The sequence below is a fragment of the Bufo gargarizans genome, chromosome 7 (assembly GCF_014858855.1).
Source record: "Bufo gargarizans isolate SCDJY-AF-19 chromosome 7, ASM1485885v1, whole genome shotgun sequence".
Lineage (NCBI taxonomy): Eukaryota > Metazoa > Chordata > Amphibia > Anura > Bufonidae > Bufo > Bufo gargarizans.
The window spans coordinates 106,042,991-106,067,979 of NC_058086.1; the positions used below are offsets into that span (position 1 = coordinate 106,042,991).

Sequence of the window (24,989 nt, forward strand, 5' to 3'; positions counted from 1 at the left end):
GAATTAATATCAAACAGAGACGCCACCATAGCATGAGGAACGCCGACTTTTGAAATACAAGCTGCGATCGTAGTTTCTGAAAGATAAAGGTCAGTCTGTTCTCAGAATTGGGGCGGGACGCCGCACCAGAAGACAGCTGAACTGTGAGTAATAGAATATTCAATGTGCATAAAAGAGGATTCCTTACACAAAAACGAGACTGTATTTGAAGGTGCGATTATCTGCAACGCATAAGAAGGAAAATAGACATCTAGCTATTGACTTCAGCCTCCTTAATAGCTGAACTCCCATAGATGCTGCAATTAAGAACATTATTGCTACATTGTTGCTACATCGTACAGATACATTATTACCGCTAAGAACATTGGTGTACGTCACATGGGGATTGATACATTGAACTATTGCTAACAATCCAACCCTAGAAGAGATTCTTTGCCTTCAATTGCTGCTAATATTGCTGCTATCCATTAATTGCAATTTAATAACTCACATTGCTGCTATCCATTAATTTAATAACTGATATTGCTGCTATTTAACTGTTACTAACTGCTGCTATACATTGTTGCTAGGATATTGCTGCTAAAACTATTTGCACTGTATCTTTATAAATATTTAATCCTGGCTCATAGCCATAAATTGTTATATTATTGTTATCTATTGTATTGTTTTATGCTCATATAGTTTTAATGGTATTTCAAATACCCATAAATTGAGTGCCTGCCCGCCATTATTTTATCTTTTAAAGTCTCATATTCCACTGACAAAAAATAAAATTTTACATTAACTCACCATACCCCTCACGGAATACCTTGGGGTGTCTTCTTTACAAAATGGGATCACTTGTTGGGGGTTTTTTTTGGCACAAGTTAGCGGAAATTGATATTTATTAATTTTTTCTCACAAAGTCTCCCTTTGCGCTAACTTGGGACAAAAAGTTCAATCTTTCATGGGCTCAATATGCCCCTCAGCAAATACCTTGGGGTGTCTTCTTTCCAAAATGGGGTCATTTGTGGGGTGTTTGTACTGCCCTGGCATTTGAGTGTCTCCACAATCATGACATGTATGGCCAGAATTTGGAGTTTCTGCTATTCTCCTTATATTGAGCATATGGGTAATGAGCTTTTTTTTTTCGTTCAGCCTTTGGGCTGAAAGAAAAAATGAACAGCACAGATTTCTTCATTCGCATCGATCAATGTGGATGAAAAAATCTCTGCCAAAAAATGTGCAAAAAAAAAAGAGGGGAAAGGCATCTGCCAGGACATAGGAGCTCCGCCCAACATCCAAACCCACTCAGCCCGTATGCCCTGGCAAGCCCGATTTCCCCATTCACATCAATCGATGTGGATGAATAAATCATTGCCGGAATTATTATAATTTTTTTATATACAAAGTGTTTGCCAAAGCATATGAACACCGCCCCTCAGCTCATAAGCCTCGGCAAACGTATCTTTTTTTACTGCAGAGGAGAAATCTCGTGTTGCAGCGCCGCATACACCGACTTTTGTGTAATCTGACAGCCGTGCAATGCTTCTGTCAGAATGCACATCAGTGCTACAACTGGTCAATCGGTTGGTCCACCTAGAAAGTAAAAAAAAAAAAAAAAAGGCCACGACGCAATAAATGTATTAACATTAACTTTATATAACATTTGAAAACAAAACATAACTTTTATAAACTTTATTGAACTTTTGGAACATTTTTGCTTACCTAAGATTTTTTATTTTTTACCTTTTAAAGGAAAAACCTCTCCTTCCCCATGGGACAATGTGCAAAGCGCCCAGAGATGTGGCGAAGTACATTATTCACTTTGTCCCAGGTGAAAGGAGAGGTTTGCAGCAGCTGTGTGTGAAAGGGCCCTAAGAGCCCTGTGTGCCTGTCCTGTGTCACGCAATCCCTATACTAAGTGTACCTGTGTGTGGTACTTCCGGAAATACTCCCCTAAGCATAGGGCAGGGTGGTCAGAGCAGTCAGGACAGAAATAGCGGGTGTCACGCCTTATTCCACTCCTGCTACAGACACGACATCTTTTTCGGGGTGACGCTTGGGTTGAGGTACCAGCAACGACATTGGGGAAATGTCGCTCGTGTAGACGGCTCACTACACTGGTGGTTGGGGCCATGGAACCTCCTAGATACAGGAGGTTCTCGATGATCTCTTCCTGAAATTTGAGGAAGGGTCATGTTCTTCCAGCCTTACTGTAGAGAACAAAACTATTGTACATCGCCAATTGAATTAGGTATACAGACACCTTCATATACCAGCGTTTGGTCCTGCGGGAAAGTAAATAAGGAGCCAAAATCTGGTCGTTGATGTCCACCCCTCCCATGAGCAAATTATAGTTGTGGACACAGAGGGGCTTTTCAATGACACTGGTTGCTCATTCAATTTGTATTGTCGTGTTTGCGTGAATGGAGGAGAGCATGTAAATGTCACGCTTGTCTCTCCATTTCACCGCAAGCAGTTCTTTGTTACACAAGGCAGCCCTCTCCCCCCTTGCAAGACTGATGGTAACGAGTCGTTGGGGGAAGCCCCAGCGACTAGGTCGTGCGGTGCCACAGCAGCCAATCTGTTCTAGAAACAAATGCTTGAAGAGGGGCACACTTGTGTAAAAATAGTCCACATAAAGATGGTACCCCTTGCCAAATAAGGGTGACACCAAGTCCCAGACTGTCTTCCCATTGCTCCCCAGGTAGTCAGGGCAACCGACTCACGCTTGCCGTGCACGCTTGCTTGGTATGTATTGTTTGAAGCCAAGGCGCCCGGTAAAATGTATCAGGGGTTCGTCTATGCAGATGTTTTGCTCAGGGGTATACAAATATGCAAATTTGGTGTTAAAGTTGGACTAGAGGTGCTGTTGTCATTAAAGTGCAGGAAATGCATGATGGTCTCAAATCGTGTCCTGGACATGGCAGCAGAGAACATGGGAATCTGATGAATTGGGTTTGTGGACCAATATGACCGCAATTCATGCTTTTTTTTTTTTTTGTCAGGCCCATGTTGGGGAGAAGGCCCAGAAAAGTTTTATATTCGAAAACTTGGACGGTTTTTCACCGGAAAGACTGAGCATAAAAGCTTCCCGGGTTGGCGGCTATAAATTGAGTGGCATACCGGTTTGTTTCTGCCACAACTAAGTCCAAGAGCTCCGCAGTAAAGAACAGCTCAAAAAACCCCAGTGCCGAGCCGATCTGAGCGGTCTCAACCTGAACTCCAGACTGGGCGGTGAAAGGGGGAACTACTGGTGCGGCTGAAGATGGGGGCTGCCAATCAGGGTTTGCCAGCACCTCAGGGACTCTAGGGGCTCTACGGGCCTGTCTGTGCGGTGGCTGCGACGGGGTAACTACTGCACGTGCCACCGTACCAGCTTCAACTGCCCTTCTGGTGCTCGCTACTTCACCATGTTCTATGGCAGTGCTGGTACTAGGTCCAGGATGGCCTACGCTGCTGGTGTATGCCTCACCACGTAATCCGACAGTGCCAGCTCCACTCTGCTGCTCTTGAAGCGGATCCTGCCAACCTGTGGTCTAGCAACACGGGCCGGGTACGCCTGGTGGTATCAGGGACCTCAACCTCATCGTCAGAACTTTCGGTCATACTGCCACTGCTTCCTACAGGCTTATATTCTGACCCGCTGGATTCGTCAGATGAGGGTTCCCATTAGAGATGAGCGAACTTCTGTTTTAAGTTCGGCGTCTAAAGTTCGGGGGCGGGTTAGCGGAGAATCCCGATCTGGAACCGGATATGGATTCCGACTTCCGTTGTGGTCCGTGGTAGCGGAATCAATAATCGGCCATTATTGATTCCGCTACCACGGACCACAACGGAAGTCGGAATCCATATCCGGTTCCAGATCGGGATTCTCCGCTAACCCGCCCCCGAACTTTAGACGCCGAACTTAAAACAGAAGTTCGCTCATCTCTAGTTCCCATTCCTCATCCGACTGGGTCAGAAGCCTGTAGGCCTCTTCAGAAGAATACCCCTTACTTGCCATTTGGTCAGCTAAATTTAGGGGGTATTCCCTGAGACTAACCAAGAAAAAAAAAAGCAAGCGTGTCTTACAAATGGGAGGCTAAGCGAAGTACAGGAAGCCGCTGCAATTGATAAATATTAAAACTGATTTTTTATTTTTTTTTATCGCCGCAGCACTTGTGTAGTGATTGCGCAGTGATAAAAAATAAAATAAAAAAATTGTCACTGCGGCGGGGCAGGTGTGGGTGAACGCACGTGTGGGTGACCGATCAGGCCTGATCGGGCAAACACTGCGTTTTGGGTGGAGGGCGATCTAAGGTGATACTAATGCTATTTATAGATCTGACTGTGATCAGTTCTGCTCACTTACAGATACTATAAAATTACCAATGCTGATTTAACGATACGCTAATCAGCGAATCGGTGACTGCGGTGCGGTGGGCTGGGCGCTAACCGACGCTAACTACCTACCAAAGGCGCCTAAACTAACCTAAAACCTAACCGTCAATGCTGGTGAAAAAAAAGGGACAGTTTACACTGATCACTTTTTTCCCCTTTCACTAGTGATTGACAGGGGTGATCAAGGGGTTAATTGGGGTGATGGGGGGGAGGGTGATCTGGGGCTAAATGTGTTCTGTTTTGTGCACTTAATTGTCTGTGCTCTCTGATGGAACCAACCGACGAAAAGGAACCAGCAGAGAGCACAGAAGCCATTTAACACACTATATTTATAAATATAAGGTGTTATATGGCTTGTGATTCGATTTTTTTATTTTTAAGTCACCAGCCTGCCAGCGAACTTCTGTTGCAACGATTCCCGGCCCGCACTGCGCATGTGTGGGCCGGCTTGGTGCGTCATCTCTGCGCCCATGAGGAATAACCCGACTGCCCGCAGGACGCATCCCTGTGTTAGGCGGTCGGGTAGCGGTTTATCTGCATTATATTGTGTGGTAACAGCACCATCTACTGGTGAGTTTGTGTACTTTGTTTGCCTCAGTTCCCAGTGCATTATGGGTACTTCCTGGTTCTCTCACTTCTTTTTCTGCTCATCTGTTTTTACAGCCTGTAAGCATAGTCGGTAAGTACAGTATCTGTGACATTACACTGTAGTTTATTATATTTTTCTTGTATCTGATAGCTCATTGTCATTGCATTACCTCATGTACTGTATGTATAGCAGATATTCTGTATTTATGCCGTGTACTATGAATATTTATGTTCTGAAATACTATTGTTTCATTCTGTAGTTTCACCTTTCCTGTCACATACTACTAGCAATCCCTTTTTTGGGATATAGAAGTGTAAAAAGGTAACTGTACCGCAGAACGGCAAATAATATGTTCCTTTTTCACACTTATACACCACAAAAAAGGCTGTAGTACAAAGTAACTGCACTGCAGAACAGCAAATAATGCGTACTTTTTAGGGTACTTTCACACTAGCGTTTTTCTTTTCCAGCTTAGAGTTCCGTCACAGGGGCTCTACCGGAAAAGAACTGATCAGGCCTATCCCCATGCATTCTGAATGGAGAGTAATCCGTTCAGGATGTCTTCAGTCATTTTGACTGATCAGGCAAAAGAGAAAATCGTAGCATGGTACGGTTTTATCTTTGGCGAAAGAATCTGAAGACTTGCCTGAATGCCGGATCCAGCATTTTTTCCCATAGGAATGAATTAGTGCCGAACCCGGCATTCAAAATACCGGAATGCATGCGCAGACCGAAAAAAAAATTAAAAACGGAAATGCCGGGTCCGTTTTGCCGGATGACACCGGAAAGACTGATCCAGCATTTCAATGCATTTTTTTGACTGATTAGGCATTTTTAAGACTGATCATGATTCTGATAAGTTTTACTAATGCCATCAGCTTGCATACGTTTTGCTATTAAAACACCCCCAAAAAATGTGTAGTACAATGTAACTGCACCGCAGAACGGTTAATATGACATACGTATATTTTGTAGAAATACACCCTGCAACACAGCACTTGCACCCCAATAACAAACAAGGTTTGCTGGAATTACAGAGGTATCATCTAGTGCAAACCTAAAAGCAGCAGTATAATGGCAATTTGGATCCCCAATAAGTGCAGCATGGTGTAATAGATTCGCTCCTATTACCCAGACTGTACACGCTCTCCTATTGCAGCCTTTTCTCCTTTTATAGTGTGGATGATGCCTCCCTATGCTTTCCCTACACCTTTAATATTCTTTCCCTAAACTTGTAAATCGTTTTTTCAGCACAATAGCCTTTTCTAACACTGCACCTAACGCCTGCTAACGTCTCTCCCTGCATTATGGACACTGGAAAATGGCAGAATCCAAAATGGCTGAGTGTATTTATAGGGCTGTGACATCACAGGGACTGGCTGCTGATTGGCTGCATGCATGGAATCGTGGGTGATCCTTCATTCCCACAGTTCTTTGCTCCATATCCTAACATGTGCAGCAGCCATTTTAGGAAAAAATGTGATTCATTACCATGAAGTGTGAGAAAATTTGGCTTTGTTGCGAATCGAATTTTTCCTGAAATTCGGATTGAATTCCTCTTTGTCAACTTTGATTAGCTCATCTCTAATTCTAATACATTTTCACTTTATTGCCTGTGGGGATTTGCTCTGGTAGACAGGCTTGTGGATGCAGTACAGAGGCAATTACAACGTCTTTAACTTAAATAGTGCACTGTTTTATTCACACAGACGTAAAGTGACAAAATAACAATTTCAAGAAAAAACTGTCACCTTGAGTCTGGTGTTAGTTCACACCAGGCTGCAGCACATAAGTCCTTGAAGGAAGCAGTAGTCCATGTGCTTTTGTCCACTAACAATGTAGCAGGCTTAGTCAAGGCCCAACCCCTCAAGCTCCAACACCCAGACTGCCAGCACTCCACTAGCAGATGGAGGATAATCCACACCACCTGAACATGCTGGTTGGGTTTTTATATTCCAGCCAAAACCTGGCCTGGAACCGCGGGGAACAGCCGCCCACCCTGCTCTTTGGCTGCTCCCAATAAGAACCGACCCAAATTGGCTTTACAGCCATTCTGACAGCTGAAGTGTCAGACTGCACTACAGAACTGACACTTCAGGAAAAAAATACGGTTCTTACCTCACCGAGGCCAGGAACCTCATTGACGCGTATCTCGGCTAACAACGGCTCCTTGTTCCTTCTTACATATCTCCCCCCTTTGTTCAACCCTGAGGGGGTGAACACTTGCCAGACAGTGTACGCGGGATAGGGCACCCGCGTTTCCCTGTAACCTGCCTTCCCTGTGTTCCACGGAAAACTTAAAATTTTGCAAAGATAAGAACCGCCTGGTGACCCGAGTATTCCTCTCTTTGGCCTGGCTCATCGATTTCAGGAGGGAGTGGTCGGTCACCAGACGGAACCTTCTCCCCAAAATGTAGTAGCAGAGAGACTCGAGTGCCCACTTGATGGCCAGGCACTCTCTCTCCACTATACTGTACCTAGTCTCAGCTGGGGTGAGCTTCAGGCTGAGGAAGACAACGGGATGCTCCTCCCCGTCAATATCTTGATATAGTACAGCACCGAGACCTACCTCGGAGGCATCGGTCTGCACTATAAACTCCCTTTTGAAGTCGGGTGTCACCAAAACCGGGGACCCACACAGGGCCGACTTCAAAGCGGAGAAAGCCTTTTCCGCCTGCTCATTCCAGTGGACCGTCACTGACTTGTGTCCCTTCAAAAGGCCTGTCAATGGTGCAGCGACTGTAGCAAAATTGGGGACAAACCTCATATAGTACCCCACCATACCCAGGAACGACTTTACTTGCCGAGTAGTGACAGGTCGGGGCCAATTCCTAATTGCCTCAATTTTGTTCACCTGAGGTTTGATCATTCCGCGCCCAATGACATACCCCAGGTACTTGGTCTCTTCTAACCCTATTGAGCACTTTTTCGGGTTAGCGGTTAAGCCAGCCTTCCTAAGGGAGTCCACTACAGCCTGTACTTTAGGTAAGTGACTTTCCCAGTCGGTGCTATGGACAACGATATCGTCCAGGTACGCCGAAGCGTACAGACGATGTGGACGGAGTACAATGTCCTTTAACCTTTGAAACGTGGCGGGAGCGCCATGTAGACCAAAGGGTAATACCTTGTACTGATACAGCCCCTCTGGCGTGATGAAAGCCGTTTTTTCTTTGGCAGCCTCCGTCAAGGGTACCTGCCAGTACCCTTTGGTGAGGTCCAACACAGAAAAATACCGGGCTTGGCCTAACTTTTTAATAAGCTCATCCACTCGGGGCATGGGATACGCGTCAAACTTGGACACCTCATTAAGTTTGCGAAAGTCATTACAGAACCGCAATGTCCCGTCTGGCTTGGGTATTAATTTCATCGGACTGGCCCACTCACTTTTTGACTCCTCGATGACACCCAGCTGGAGCATTAGCTGCACTTCCTCCGTGATGGCTTGTCACCGAGCCTCGGGTACCCGGTACGGTTTTAACCGGACTTTCGCCTGAGGCTCAGTGACAATGTCATGCCGGATTACGGACAGCCTGTTTAGAGGAGAGGCTGTCAGCAATTTTCACTGTGACAGCCGCTTCCCCTGCTTCAGACTGAGGGGCCGAAACCGCTTCCCCTAGGAACCCTGGTCGTGGGTTGTCTTCCGTAAAGGTTTCCCTTTCCTTCCACGGCTTGAGCAGATTCACATGGTACACCTGCTGCGGCTTTCACCTCCCTGGCTGGTGTACTTTGTAATCTACCGGTCCAATTTTTTCTAGTACCTCGTACGGCCCCTGCCACCTAGCTAGGAACTTACTATCTACAGTCGGTACCAGAACCAACACCCGATCACCCGGGTTAAAGTTTCTGACCCGAGCCTGTCGATTATAGACCCTACTCTGGGCTCGCTGCGCTGCCTCCATATGCTCCCTAACCAGAGGTAACACTGTTTCCATCCGTCCCTGCATCTGGGTGACATACTCTACTACACTTTTGTGCGGTGTGGTTTGTTGTTCCCACGCCTCTTTGGCGACGTCCAATAAACCACGAGGGTGTCTGCCGTATAGCAGTTCGAAGGGCGAGAATCCGGTAGAGGCCTGGGGCACTTCTCGCACTGCGAACATGAGATAGGGAAGAAGAACGTCCCAGTCCTTCCCATCGTTAGACACTGCTCTTTTCAACATATTTTTTAGCGTCTGGTTAAACCTCTCTACCAGGCCATCAGTTTGCGGATGATACACGGATGTCCGTAACTGTTTTATGTGGAGCAACTTACAGAGTTCCCTCATGACCTTGGATATAAATGGGGTCCCTTGGTCAGTTAGAACCTTCTTAGGCAGACCCACTCTAGAAAACATTTCCATTAACTCCTTAGCTATGAGTTTGGCTGACGTATGACGCAGTGGCACTGCCTCCGGGTACCGCGTGGCGTAGTCGAGGATGACCAGGATGTGCTGGTGCCCTCTAGCTGACTTCGGTACTGGGCCTATGAGATCCATAGCGATCCGCTCGAAGGGAACCTCAATAATCGGGAGAGGGACCAGAGGACTACGGAAATGTGGCTGGGGGCTGGTTATCTGGCAGGTTGGGCAAGACTTGCAAAACTCTTCTACATCTCTGAACACACTGGGCCAGTAAAACCGCTGTAAAATCCGGTCCTGCGTTTTCTGCTGGCCCAGGTGTCCCCCAAGAACATGTTGGTGGGCTAATTCCAACACGAGCTTGCGATATGCCTGGGGCACCACCAGCTGTTCAATATGTTCACCCCGTAGTTTATTTACCCAGTACAGCATCTCCTGTTGAACCACAAAATGTGGGAACATAGATTCGGCCCCCGGTTGTTGCGGCTCACCCTCAACTACTACCACATTTTCCCAGGCTCGAGATAGTCGGATCCTGGTGTTGTGCTGTACCGAAATTATCCCCAGAGACATTGAGGTCTGCCAGCTCAGGACCCGGCGGCAAATCCTCTACGTCTCCCACCATCACACTTAACGGGGTTGGCTCCCCCTCTTCCACCGAAGTGGCGGTCACCCCTACTGCTGGTCCTTCTGACTCAGGTTCCCAAGGTTCTGGCCTCCCCCCTGAGTCAGGCCACTCTGCTAGGGGTACATCTGTCTCCCGGGTAACTTTCGTATCCAGCCAGGGTGCCGGGAACCCGGGGAAGTCTCTCCCAATTATCAATTCATATGGTAGCTTTGTGGCGACAGCCACCTCATGCATCCACCTGCCGGCCACCATTGACAGAGAGACCAGGGCGGTGGGATACTCCTTTAAGTCCCCATGTATGCAGACAACGCCGTCTCTTCGGCCAGTATACTCAGCCGGCCGCACCAGGGCAGCTCTTACCAGGGACACCAGGCTCCCTGAATCCAGCAGAGGCACCGCCAGAGTGCCCCCCACTTCCGCCTGGCACAGGTGGCTATTGTCCATAGTCTCTGAAATTCCTGTGGCACACAATATTCTGGCATATAATGAGTTGCGGAAGCCATAGTTGGTGTCCATGGGTTCCCCCCGATGGGGACAGTCGGCCCTTATGTGTCCAGGCTCCTGACAACGCCAGCAGACCACCGGGTTTGGGTCGGCAGGGGGTACATCCCGGGCGGGTCTAGCTGGCACTGGCCGCCGGGTCTGGGGTGGAGTTTTCCGGGGGTTTAACTGGCCCCCTCCCAAAAGAACCCCCCTGTAGATTTCTGGTGGCCTCATAGCGCTCCACCAGGTCGACCATCTCCAGGGCATTATTCGGAGACACCTGGCCGATCCAGTGCTGGAGAGGGTACGGCAAAGCCCTCCAAAACACATCCGCCAACAGCCAATCCAACATAGCAGTGGGAGTCAACATGTCAGGCTGCAGCCATTTTTGCAAACTGTGCAGCAGATCATAATATTGTGGTCTGGCGGGTTCAGCCGGGTTAAATTCCCACTGATGCACCCTCTGGGCCCGGACCAACACATTCACCCCGAGTCTTGCCAGGATCTCACCTTTTACTGTCGGGTAGTCGGCCGCCTGATCATCGGGGAGATCAAACAATACTTGCTGGGGACCGGACGCCAGGAACGGGGCAAACGACCTCAGCCCACCGGTCTCGGGGTAACTTTTCCCTCACGGCCACTTTTTCGAAGACCGCCAGATAGGTCTCGACGTCATCCAAGGGGGTCATCTTTGGAATCGCTGCGCGGACAGCTTTCCGGGCATCGTGGACATTCTGGGACGCTCCTAGCGCCTGCAACGCCATTATATGTTGCAAAAGCAGCTGGTTTGTTTCTTGTTGCTGCTTGTTAGCCTCCCGCTGCTGCAAGTTATCCTCCACGAGGGCCTTCACGACCGCCTCCATTTTGTCAGGGGATACGGGTCGTAACCTTGCCGGCTTAATGTAGGACATGCACTTGTGCCCGGATAAATCAAAAACGTTTTGGCCTTCAGGCCTGCCTCACTGCGCTTGCCCGCATCTGACACCAAATGTGGGGATTTATTCTGGTAGACAGGCTTGCGGATGCAGTACAGAGGCAATTACAACGTCTTTAACTTAAATAGTGCACTGTTTTATTCACACAGACGTAAAGTGACAAAATAACAATTTCAAGAAAAAACAGTCACCTTGAGTCTGGTGTTAGTTCACACCAGGCTGCAGCACATAAGTCCTTGAAGGAAGCAGTAGTCCATGTGCTTTTATCCACTAACAATGTAGCAGGCTTAGTCAAGGCCCAAACCCTCAAGCTCCAACACCCAGACTGCCAGCACTCCACTAGCAGATGGAGGATAATCCACACCACCTGAACATGCTGGTTGGGTTTTTATATTCCAGCCAAAACCTGGCCTGGAACCGCAGGGAACAGCCGCCCACCCTGCTCTTTGGCTGCTCCCAATAAGAACCGGCCCGGATTGGCTTTACAGCCATTCTGACAGCTGAAGTGTCAGACTGCACTACAGAACTGACACTTCAGGAAAAAAATCTGGTTCTTACCTCACCGAGGCCAGGAACCTCGGTGACACGTATCTTCTGTCAATGACTGCTCCTTGTTCCTTCTTACATGCCATAAAGAAAATACAAGCATGTGTGACAAGTTTCAGCTAAGCAGCCTCTTACAAACAAGAATGTGCATATGGTTGTTTGAAATTAAGGGATAACTCATTTGACATAGTCTTGGACTTTCTTCTGGACAGAATTTTGTATCTATTTAAAAAAAATGTTTTAGGATAGAAATTCACTCTACGCCAGGGGCGCATGCCCCCCCATAGCCATGATTCGTGGCCCCCTTCCTCCTAGACAGAGCCACAGATGATCATGTGGTCAGCTGTGTTTCTGCCCGCAGCACCGCACAACAGACCATTAGGCCCCTTTCACACGGGCGAGAATTCTGCGCGGGTGCAATGCGTGAGGTGAATGCATTGCACCAGCACTGAATCCGGGCCCATTCACTTCAATGGGGCTGTGTACATGAGCAGTGATTTTCATGCATCACTTGTGCATTGCGTCAAAATCGCAGCAAGCTCTATATTGTGCGTTTTTCACGGAACGCAGGCCCCATAGAAGTGAATGGGGCTGCGTGAAAATTGAAAATGCTATTATTTTTCCCTTATAACCATGTTATAAGGGAAAATAATTAAATTTACAGAATACCTAACCTAAAGCCGAACTTAACTGAAGAAGTACGGGTTCGGGTCTGGGTACCACATTCAGTTTTTTCTCATGCGCGTGCAAAATGCATTGCATTCGCGTGGAAAAAACTGAAGAACGCAATGCAATCGCATAGAAAACTCACCCCACTCACAGGCAAAATCCCATGATTTTCCTGCGACACACCCACATCCTATCCGGCCCTCACACGCGACGCCCGTGTGAAAGAGGCCTTACAGTTCCTGCTCCCGCACTGTAGCAGGACGGGTCCCCGGCTGTCACTGGCAGCACAAAACCTGAGGAGAAGGCAGAAGCAGTGTATGAGCGCTATGCATGGTGGACTTGGCTTGGGGGCATAGGAGCGCAGAGCTGCAGGGTCAGGAGATGCAATGCCCCCCACAGCAGGCTGGTTTCCCCTGTAACTGGAGCTCCCTTGGATGCCCAGTTACAGTGGACATAGTGCAAAAAAAAATCTCCTATTGTCTCCCAAAGGTCTTTTAGTGACCTCTTGGGGACAAATTAAGTGAAAAAAAATATTGAAAAATAAGTTAAAAAATTCAAATATATATATATATTAATAAATATATAATAAAACACAAATGAAAGAAAAAAATTGTGGCAAACAAAATTGAAAATTATTTAAAATATAAAGAAAAGAAAAACAAAAAAAGAAAAACATTTCAAAATATAAGAGCGTTCATTGTCCTTTTTTATGATCCCTTAGGGAACATTTTGTGTTGCAAAACTATGTATAAAATAATAATAGAATACAAATAAAATAATTAATGCTAAATTATAGTGTTCATTGTCCTCCAACAGTCTTTTTATGACACCTTGGGGGGACATGTTATGTGGCAAAAATATATTAAAAATATAGGTAATAAACCAATTTAAAAAAATACACTAAAATATCAATAAAATACAAATAAAAGGAAAAAATTTTAAGGGAAAAAGTGAAACATTAACAAAGTGTCAGTGTCTCCCAAAGGTATTTTTATTACCTCTTGGGGGATATATGTTGTAGCAGAAAAAATTTAAAAATTAAATAAAATAATAAATACATAAAAGAAAAACACCCACACCAACCAAAACGGTCACCATTATCGCCCCATTCACATGAAACCATACATATTACCGTATTTTTCGCCCTATAAGACGCACCTAGGTTTTTGAGGAGGAAAAAAAAATAAATATATATATATTTTGAACCAAAAGGTGGGCTTTGAACTAATGGTAGCCTGTGAATGACACTGTTATGGGGGGGGGGAGTCTGTGGCAGGCACTGTTGGGGGGGGAGTCTGTGGCAGGCACTGTTGGGGGGGCGTCTGTGGCAGGCACTGTTGGGGGGGGGCGTCTGTGGCAGGCACTGTTGGGGGGGGGTGGGGGGGGGGGGGACGTCTGTGGATGGCATGAATGTGAATGACCCCAATACAGGGGGTGGGGGCTGGCATCTACACTAGTTTTTAAATGGCAGCAGGGGCCCAGTGCAGTCATTGTATTCTATTGCATCGGGCCCCGCTCACTGTACTGGTATCTACTGTATCTGCAGGCAGGCAATGTTTAACTATAGTTATGTTCGATCCAGCAGACTGTACCTACGATCATAACAGGCTCGAGGCAGGAGGTGGGGCAGGCACTGGCAGCGTAACTTCCTACATCATGTGCCTGCGCCGCCGGCTTCATTCATAAAGTGGGCAGAGGAGGCACGTGACGTAGGAAGTTACACTGCCAGTGCCCGCCCGCCCAGCCTCTTGCCTCCAGCCGTCTATGATGGTAAGTAAAGGCTGCTGGATCAAACATATTTATGGTTAAACATTGCCTGACTGCAGTTACAGTAGATACCATTAGTACAGTGAGCGGGGCCCGGTGCAATAGAATACAGTGACTGCACCAGGCCCCGCTGCCATTACAAAACTGTGCAGCTTGCGGTCGGCAGTGTATCAGTGTAAAAACAGCAGCATTCACCCCATAAGACGCACTGCCCTTTTCCTCCCACTTTTTTTTTGGGGGGGGAGGGGGGGTGCGTCTTATAGGGCAAAAAATACAGTATGTAAAAAAACTAAATAGGGAACTAATTGTAATTTATTTTGGTGTCAGTTTGCATATTTAAAGAATAAGGAGCTATAGTAATACTCTATAGAATAGAAATACTCTAAAGAAATGTGTTGTACAGTTTTTCCCCCAAATAAAACAAAAAAATAAATTATAAGGCCCTATGTGTGTGAAGGAAAAAATAGTTACCAATACATAAAACATAAAGTTCCAAAAATTTGAACCACCAGGTGCGCTAAATCACAAAAAAGTGTCTGTTCAGGCCTGGTTATTAAAGGTTAACCAAGAAGCACTTTCCCCACTAGTAAGGGAGGGTGCTTACTGGTTAATACATGGCGCCTGTAACTGGGGGCAGGAGGTGGTAATACCATTGAGCGCCAACCTCTGCAGTGAAGGAAAACTCTGATTTATAAATAGGAGGCAGGTTGGAAGAAAATGCTGCCACTTTTCCTGCAGCATTGCCCCTGAATCAGAAGATTCATACTTACCTGCTCCATGCCACCCGGTCTATTGTTCTGCCCCCTCTGCCTCCATCTTTTTGTTCCTGCTTTGTTTACACCTGGCAGTGCATGGGCATGGTCACATACACCACTCCAGTCAATGACTGGCTTCAGTGGTGACCTGCTGCTTGTGGCCACATTACCGCTGAAACCAGTCATTGGCTTATGAGGTGGATGTGACCATGACCATGCACTGCCAGGTGAAAACAGCACAAGGACCCGAAGATGGAGGCAGCAGGGGCAGTGCGGAGGACCGAATCGGAGGAATGACTGTGATAGCGATCACTCCTCCCCAATCACTTTACATTGGCCTGTGTAATAGGCCGATGCAAATGAGCACCGATCAACATTTTTATTTTATTTGCGGCCCCTTGAAATAGAGCGGTGTCGGTGCTGCCCTCAGACCAAAAAACGTTGTGCACCCCTGCTATGTGCCATATGCAGCTAAGAATAAGTTACGGTATATAGCAGTAAAATCAAATCTTGAAGTCACTTTTTCCATACTTCACAAATGTCTGCAGCCTCTCTTTTATTGTTATATATTAGGTTCTATTTAAAATGAAGTTTATCAAGTTTATCGGAGTTAGTGTATTAATGATGTCTGTATTTGTTTATATCCCATTTTTTTCTGTTCATCCAGTCGTTCCTTGTTCAGAGCAGGAAGTATCTTGAATCATGCATTAGGTGATGGACCTGCAACATTTCTTCATAAAAGAATGACCCCATTACAAGTTTCAGACCCTACAAAGTGCACTTCTTTTTTTGTGGAGCCAGTGCAGTGGATGGAGAATGCTCTTTTGGGAGTACTGGATGGACAGGTAAAGCTTGAATTTTATAGCCTTAAAAGGGTATTCCAGGATTTTTGTAATGTTGGTCTAGTGCTAGAGCCACTCTTCAGCAGCTAATAGCTAGGTGGTTTGGGTTGTCGAAACTCTGCCAATAACTTATTGATGACCTTATTAGTAATAATACAATATACAATTGTTATCTCTGTATTTGTACTGACCAGCAGAATAAATCTAACATGTCATTTTTACCCGCACAGTGCAATAATAAAGCCCGAAAAGCAATGGTGTAATTGCTGCCATTTCCTAATCCTGCTTTGCAAAAAAAACAAAATAAAAAGTGATCAAACTGTTGTATCTACCCCAAAATAGAAACAATGGTGGCAACTCATCTCGTAAAAAATAAGTCCTGACACAGCACAATTCAAAGAAAAATAACAGTATGGTTATCAGAAGATGTCTGTACTGGTACCCCAGAGGCTGTTCAATAGTTACATGGCGCCCATAACCTAACCAATCAAAATGTGTGCTGCAAAATGGTCTTTCCTGAACCCTGCAGTGTAACCAAACAGCAGTTTACCTCCACATTTATTGGCATTTCAGCACCTATCTAACAATTTAAAGAGCATGGAGTGTCTCAGATGGCACACAGTGGGAACAACATATTGAGTGCTGAAATGCCATATCTGTGGAAAACCCACCCTTGCTCATTAATTTTTTGCAAAACACCTGTGGGGTTAAAATGCTCACTCCACCCCCTAATCAATACCTTGGATGTAGTTTCTGATATACGTCACTTATAGGGGCTTCAATTTATTATTGCCTCTACAGTTGTCAACTTAAGATGTGTAAATCACCACAAATGTGAATGGTGATCTTATACTCCTGAGCCCTATGGTATGTCCAGGCAAAAGATTAGGGCCACATTTCGGGTGTTTATAAAACCAGGAAGTACCACATAATACGCAGGTTTGCTTTTCACACTGGCATACACTGGGCACAGAAATAGCATGACTGTGGAAAGATGCTTAATACACCCTTTGATAAATACTGTGAGGGGTGTGGTTTCTAGAATGGGGTCACTTCTTGGTGGTGTCTTTTTATATTTAACCTCAGAGGCTCTGCAGCTGTCGGCCAGTGCGGTATAAATCACCAATCTACGCCTCAAATGCACATGGTGCTCTTTCTCTTGTGAACTGTGCAGTGTGCTTAAACAGCAGTGTACAACCACATATGGGGTGTTGCCATATTCCGGAGAAAAGAAGTAACAAATTGTGTGGTCCCTTTTCTCCTGTTACCACTTTTAAAATAAAAAATCTGGGGCTAAACCAACATTTTACTAGAAAAAAAGGTAGTTCATTTTCACCGCCAATGGTTTCTAAATTCTATGAGACATCTGTTGGGTTAAAGTGCTCACTACACCCCTATAAAAATTCCTTGGGGTGTAGTTTCCAAAACGGGGGCACTTTTTTGGGGTTCCTACTGTAGCAGTACCTCAGTCGCTTCAAATGTGGTAGGCCTCATGCACACGACCGTTGTGTGCATCCGTGGCCGTTGTGCCGTTTTCCTTTTTTTTTTTTCGCGGACACATTGACTCTCAATGGGTCCGTGGAAAAATCGGAAAATCCACCGTTTTGCAGCCGAGACCGTTATCCGTGTATCCTGTCCGTCAAAAAAAATGACCTGTCCTATTGACGGACAACGGTTCACGGACCCATTCAAGTCAATGGGTCCGTGAAAGAACACGGATGCACACAAGATTGGCGTCCGTGGCCGTAGGCTATGTAACGGATCACCTGGCACCCCGACTGAGTACCTCCGTTGACGGATGCTCCTAGCGTTTTCCTGAGGTTTTCAAGCACTCTGACAGACACCACAATCACCGAACCGAAGCAGCATAGGAATCCTCTTCAGGCATATGAATGCTGTAGACAGTTGAATAGGAAACCATACGAATAGGTTTACACTCCTAGCAGTCAAACTGGGACAGCATGCAATAAATCCTCCCCCAAGAATGAGACGACACTTCACCTTGAGGGTAAAAACAGGAACTGACGTGCTGGCACACCCAGCCTGGTTTTTATTACAGTTTTGCAAATACAGGACAGATACAACACATCCCCACAATGCATCATGGTTTCCTCCTCTCTGTCCCGGAGACAACCGAGGGAAATCCAATTATCTCTCAGGACAAAAGGGAGATCGCCAATACACATGTGGAGACAACAGGACAGACATCACCATTTAAACACACAATGGGACAATAGAAACACACCCACACAAAATCCTCCCCTGTGCCGATGATGATTATTGAACACACTGGCGAATATAATTATCAAAGGCAGAGAAATACAGTTTTATAAAACATATCACAGGTACCCCAAAACATGCAATAACCCCATAACCAATATATCCTCGGAACCGGGGGATCTGGGTGAACCACATGTCCAAAATTCACCCACATCCGTTCAATAGTTTGGAAGATACAGTTACACTGAAAATATACAAGTTATACAGAAAATAGTCACTAATAAATGTGTCCCCTGTTTGGTAGTTTCAAACTACTGAATTATGTCACCGTGCACCAAATACAGGCAAGATAGCACCGTGTTGGAAAGTCAGAACAGTGTCTGTGAGTTAAAATGGCCGCTATCTATTGTTCTCACCATGTGCTTCATCCAAGCAAGTAAGGCAAATGATGCAATCCAGGGACAGAGGGCTCCGTCCCAAGTGTCTTAAGACCCAATAACTTAAGGGACCATAATCCCAGGGCAGGAGGCTGGCAAACAGCCCCCTCCAAAAGCTCATGGCAAACTCTGGCAAAAAGGTGAGTTTGCTACAGCTACTTTTACACAGACTGATCCGCAGATCCGTCTGCATAAAAGCTTTTTCAGAGCTGAGTTTTCACTTCTTGAAAACTCAGATACGACAGTATATTCTAACACAGAGGCGTTCCCATGGTGATGGGGACGCTTCAAGTTAAAATATACCATCGGATTGGAGAAAACTCCGATCCGATGGTATAAAAGGGACTCCTGACTTTACATTGAAAGTCAATGGGGACGGATCCGTTTGCAATTGCACCATATTGTGTCAACGTCAAACGGATCCGTCCCCATTGACTTGCATTGTAATTCAGGACGGATCCGTTTGGCTCTGCACAGCCAAAAATCAAGGAAGACCCACAGAAGGAAAAACGATCACGGACCTACGGACCCCGTTTTTGCAGACCGTGAAAAAATACTGTCGTGTGCATGAGGCCTTATGGTGCCAGAAAACCATTCCAGCAAAATCTGTCCTCACAAAGCATATTGTGCTGCTTCCCTTCTGAACCCTGTGGCACATCCATACAGCAGTTTACGACCATATATGGGGTGTTGCCATATTCAGCAGAAATTATGTAGCAAATTATAGTGTTTTTTTTCCCCTCATGTTGCTACTTGTGAAAATGAAAATTCTGGGGCTAAAGCAAAATTTTATTGGAAAATTCCATTTTTTTTCATTTTTAAATGCTAAATGTTTCTAAATTCTATGAAATGCTTGTGGGGTCAAAGCTGTCACCACACTCTTCAACAAATTCTTTGAGGATTGTCGTTTGCAAAATGGGGTAACTTTTGAGGGCTTTCCACTCTACGGATACCATAGCACCTCCTCAAATGTCACATGATGCCCAAAAACCATTCCAACAAAATCTGCCCTCCAAAAACCATATTGCGCTCCTCCCATTCTGAGCCCTACGGTGCACCCATACAGCAGTTTACAACCACATATGGGATGTTTCTGTAAACTGCACAATCAGAGTAATGAATGTTAAGGTTTGTTTTGCGGTTATCCTTTGCTGCTTTACCGGAAAAATGAATTCAAATGGAAAATCGGCACACAAAAAAATGTCAAATTGTGAAATTTCACCTCTATTTTCCTTTTAAATCTTATGTAACACCTAAAGGGTTAACAAAGTTTGTACAATGAGGCTACTTTCACATTTCCGTTACAATAATACAACCGCATGCATCCGTCATGAACTGATCTGATTGTATTATGTCTTCTATAGCCATGACTTATTGAACACCATTGAAAGTCAATGAGGGACGGATCCGTTTTCTATTGTGTCCACATTGCGGACAGAAAAACGCTGCATGCAGCGTTTTGGCGTCCGCCTCCAGAGCGGAATGGTGACTGAACGGAGGCAAACTGATGCATTCTGAGCGTATCCTTTTCCATTTAGAATGCATTAGGGAAAAACTGATCCGTTTTGGACCGCTTTTAAGAGCCCATGACAGATCTCAGAAACAGCCAAAACGCTAGTGTGAAAGTAGTCTTAGTTTTAAGTAATTTTAGGGGAGTAGGTTGTAAAATGTGGTCATTTAAAAGGAGTCTGTCATCAAAGTTTCACCTTTTTAACCCTTCCCACAGCTTTCTAGCAGCCTTACAGTTAATAAAAACGTTACCTTTATGAGCAATCCTAAAACTGGCAAAAAACCTCTTAGTAGCATTTGCAAATGAGGGCTCGCAAGTGCCCAGGGGTGGCGTTACCCTCGTAGGTGCCCAGCTAGCTCAGCCATATCGTCGCTTCCCCCCGCCCATTCTTTCCCTCTGACCGCCCATCCTTTCCCTCTGACCGCCCATCTACTTCTTGTTTCGCCGAGATCCCGCACCTGAGCACTCAGTCCGGCGGCTGGCGCATGCACACTCAGATGACCATTACTTGTACGGCATCACAGTAATTAATGCTCATGCGCCGGCTAACGGCGTGGAAACACCACAAAGGAAGCGGTCCATCGGCGCATGCACATCAATTACTGTGATGCCGTACAAGGAATGGGCATCGCAATGCGCATGCGCCGGCTGACGGACTGAGTGCACGGGATCTCTGCGAAACAAGAAGTAAGTAGATGGGCGGGCAGAGGGAAAGAATGGGCGAGGGGAAGCGACTATAAGGCTGAGCTAGATGGGCACATACAAGGGTAACGCTGCCCCTGGGCACTTGCGAGCCCTCATTTGCATATAGTACTAAGATGTTTTTTGCCGGTTTTAGAAGTCCAGGATTGCTCATAAAGGTAACGTTTAACGTTTTTATTAACTGTAAGGCTGCTAGAAAGCTATGGGAAGGGTTAAAAAGGTGAAACTTTGATGACAGATTAAGGATGATTTCTACTATACAAGTCCCACAACTTGACTTCATAACTGAATTAGACTTAAAAAAGTGGGTAAAACATTTCAAAATTGCTTCTAAAAATCTTCTAACGTTCTAAAAAAATAAAATGACATTTGGAAAATGATGCCGACGGTGAATGTTAAGTAATAACTATTTTATGAGGTATCACTATCTGTGCAGTGCCTATATACTTACACCTTAGTGACCTCATGAGTTTGCATCAACAATTACATCGTCAGGTAATTGTGAAGATAAAATTGCTAGTAGGCGCTTGTTAGTTTGTGAATGAAACCAAAATATCACAGAGTCTCTTAGGGGGTGCTGTGCATGCACCATTACATCATGTACTTTAGCATGCGTGCCCTGAAACATCACAATGCTCTTCTTGCCCATAGTTGAATAGTGCAAGTGCTATGGGTAAAACCGGCACATGTGCCGAGTACTGCTAAATAACAATAGCCCTTTTTACCCATAATTAAAGGATAAGGCTCCTTTCACACTAGCGTTCGCTGGTCCGCTCGTGAGCTCCGTTTGAAGGAGCTCACGAGAGGACCTGAACGCAGCCGACCTGCCCTGATGCAGTCTGAATGGAGCGGATCCGCTCAGACTGCATCAGTCTGGCGGCGTTCAGCCTCCGCTCCGCTCGCCTCCGCACGGACAGGCGGACAGCTGAACGCTGCTTGCAGCGTTCGGGTGTCCGCCTGTCCGTGCGGAGGCATGCGGATCCGTGCGGATCCGTCCAGACTTACAATGTAAGTCAATGGGACGGATCCGTTTGAAGATGCCACAATATGGCTCAATCTTCAAGCGGATCCGTCCCCCATTGACTTTACATTGAAAGTCTGGACGGATCCGTCCCAGGCTATTTTCACACTTAGCTTTTTTTAGCTAATATAATGCAGACGGATCCGTTCTGAACGGAGCCTCCGTCTGCATTATTACGATCGGATCCGTTCAGAACGGATCCGATCGAACGCTAGTGTGAAAGTAGCCTTACTGTCATATTATCATCAAAAAATCTATTTTGGCATATGTTACTGCTGCAGTTCAAGATGGCTCCTCTGCCAGTTCTCTGAGGCCAAAACTGCATTCCGTCAGGTCACATACAAACTTGCTGTAGCCAGCAGCTTCCTGCCAGCCAATCAGATTGGATTACTGAGAGACACGCCTCCACACTCTGAAGCCAATGCAGACATGCAGTGTAAAGGACCGCCCCTCTGTCTTCCTAGACAGATTAGCCATAGCAACGGTCTTTTAAGGGAGCAGTGGAAAGGGACAGGAGACATTAATGAAAGCTGTTATTATAAGGTAATTACAGATATTTTGGCAATCATTGACAGACTAACTCAGGTATACATGCCTAGCTCTAATAAACTAGCAAATAAAATAATATGACAGTTATCCTTTAAGAGTAGGAGATTGCATGAGCAGTGTCTACACTACTAGATGACGTCATTGTTGCAAGGCTTTGTAGAAACAAGGCGCTTTGAGAACCAGACAGTGCTCCATTAAGATAATAAACAAGGTCCATATGGAAAATAACCCCTGTGGGTGACTGAGCTAGAGAAAATTAATAATAATGCAAGTTTTTAATAAACAGCACTACTCACCACTCGTATAACATATAAACTAGATATGTGGACCTGTAAATAAGGGTATATAGATGAAAGGAGAGCTGTGGTATATCCATCCATAACATTTTTTCTACCAACGTAACTGCCTGAGGGCTTGTTTTTCGAGGGACAGGCTGTATTTTTTTTAGTACTGTACCACTTGAGGTTCATATTTTTGCCGCCATTGTTTTGTTTTTACCTTTTTTTTTCTTTCTTTTTTTATTGTTTAAAAGTAAAAGTTCCACTTAGGGGCTTGAATAGACTGTCAGATTGCTGATACAATACACTGCAATTGTCTTCTATTGAGGTGTATTGTACTTGTCAGTTTTAGACTGACAATTGACGATATCAGACTTTGCCTCTGGCAGAGCCTGGTAGGCTTCAGTATATGGTATACCCAGAGGCCTTTGTAAAGCCTCCAGCTGCCATTGAGAGACACTGTGATCTCTGCTGACAATTCTATGCCGTAAATATATGGTATGGTGTGCTAACGTTAAGCTTGCCGTGCCATATATTTATGGAATGGTGTGAAGAGGTCTGTGGAGGGGGGGGGGGGGGGGGGTAGGAGAACAGAGGGGCTGCTGGAGACGGGCTACTTACTAAGTGACTTTCAGTCTAACTTCCCTGCTGGATTATCATGTCAGCTGCTCAGTACTGCTGTAGTATGTCCTCCAATACTTCTGCCTACAGAGCAGATTTTGTTCTCTCTCCATGTGTAGTGTATGGACAGAAGTGATTTCAGGTAGAGTCTACCCACTAGCTCCGAAAATTGAGAATTACAAATAGAGATAATAAAGGACAAAGCTGTCAGATAGAAGTCATATAGTGGCCATCATGGCTGCTTATTCTGAAAAATTAACTAAAATAACAGCTACACTTTAAGTGAACCTGTTAGATGGTTTTTGCTGCTGTAAGAGCAAGATAATAGAGGGAGAGAAACAGAACTGTGATATACAGACGTGGACAAAATTGTTGGTACCCTTTGGTCAATGAAAGAAAAAGTCACAATGGTCACAGAAATAACTTTAATCTGACAAAAGTAATAATAAATTAAAATTCTATAAATGTTAACCAATGAAAGTCAGACATTGTTTTTAAACCATGCTTCAACAGAATTATGTAAAAAAATAAACTCATGAAACAGGCATGGACAAAAATGATGGTACCCCTAGAAAACACAGAACATAATGTGACCAAAGGGACATGTTAATTCAAGGTGTGTCCACTAATTAGCATCACAGGTGTCTACAACCTTGTAATCAGCCATTGGGCCTATATATATGGCTCCAGGTAATCACTGTGTTGTTTGGTGATATGGTGTGTACCACACTCGACATGGACCAGAGGAAGCAAAGGAAAGAGCTGTCTCAAGAGATCAGAAAGAAAATTATAGACAAGCATGTTAAAGGTAAAGGCTATAAGACCATCTCCAAGCAACTAGATGTTCCTGTGAGTACAGTTGCACATATTATTCATAAGTTTAAGATCCATGGGACTGTAGCCAACCTCCCTGGACGTGGCCGCAGGAGGAAAATTGATGACAAATCTAAGAGACGGATAATCCGAATGGTAACAAAAGAGCCTAGAAAGACTTCTAAAGAGATTCAAGGTGAACTTCATGCTCAAGGAACATCAGTGTCAGATCGCACCATCCGTCGTTGTTTGAGCCAAAGTGGACTACATGGGAGACGACCAAGGAGGACACCATTGTTGAAAACGAATCATAAAAAAGCAAGACTGGAATATGCCAAACTACATGTTGACAAGCCACAAAGCTTCTGGGAGAATGTCCTGTGGACAGATGAGACAAAAATCGAAGTTTTTGCCAAGGCACATCAGCTGTATGTTCACAGACGAAAAAATGAAGCATATCAAGAAAAGAACACTGTCCCTACTGTGAAACATGGAGGAGGCTCTGTTATGTTCTGGGGCTGCTTTGCTGCGTCTGGCACAGGGTGTCTTGAATCTGTGCAGGGTACAATGAAATCTCAAGACTATCAAGGAATTCTAGAGAGAAATGTACTAGCCAGTGTCAGAAAGCTTGGTCTCAGTCGCAGGTCATGGGTCTTGCAACAGGACAATGACCCAAAACACACCGCTAAAAACACCCAAGAATGGCTAAGAGGAAAAAATTGGACTATTCTAAAGTGGCCTTCTATGAGCCCTGACCTCAATCCTATTGAGCATCTTTGGAAGGAGCTGAAACATGCAGTCTGGAAAAGGCACCCTTCAAACCGGACACAACTGGAGCAGTTTGCTCATGAGGAGTGGGCCAAAATACCTGCTGAGAGGTGCAGATGTCTCATTGACAGTTACAGGAAGCGTTTGATTGCAG

At 45.4% G+C, this 24,989-nt stretch overlaps 1 protein-coding gene across 1 annotated transcript in view; it reads left to right on the forward strand.

The window, feature by feature from the left end:
• DUSP12 (dual specificity phosphatase 12) overlaps positions 1 to 24,989 on the forward strand; it is a 131,444-nt gene that overhangs the window by 104,304 nt on the left and 2,151 nt on the right. Inside the window, exon 7 of the mRNA XM_044300648.1 lies at positions 15,742 to 15,919. Coding sequence (XP_044156583.1) covers positions 15,742 to 15,919 — 178 coding nt within the window. The remainder of the gene's footprint in view (positions 1 to 15,741; positions 15,920 to 24,989) is intronic.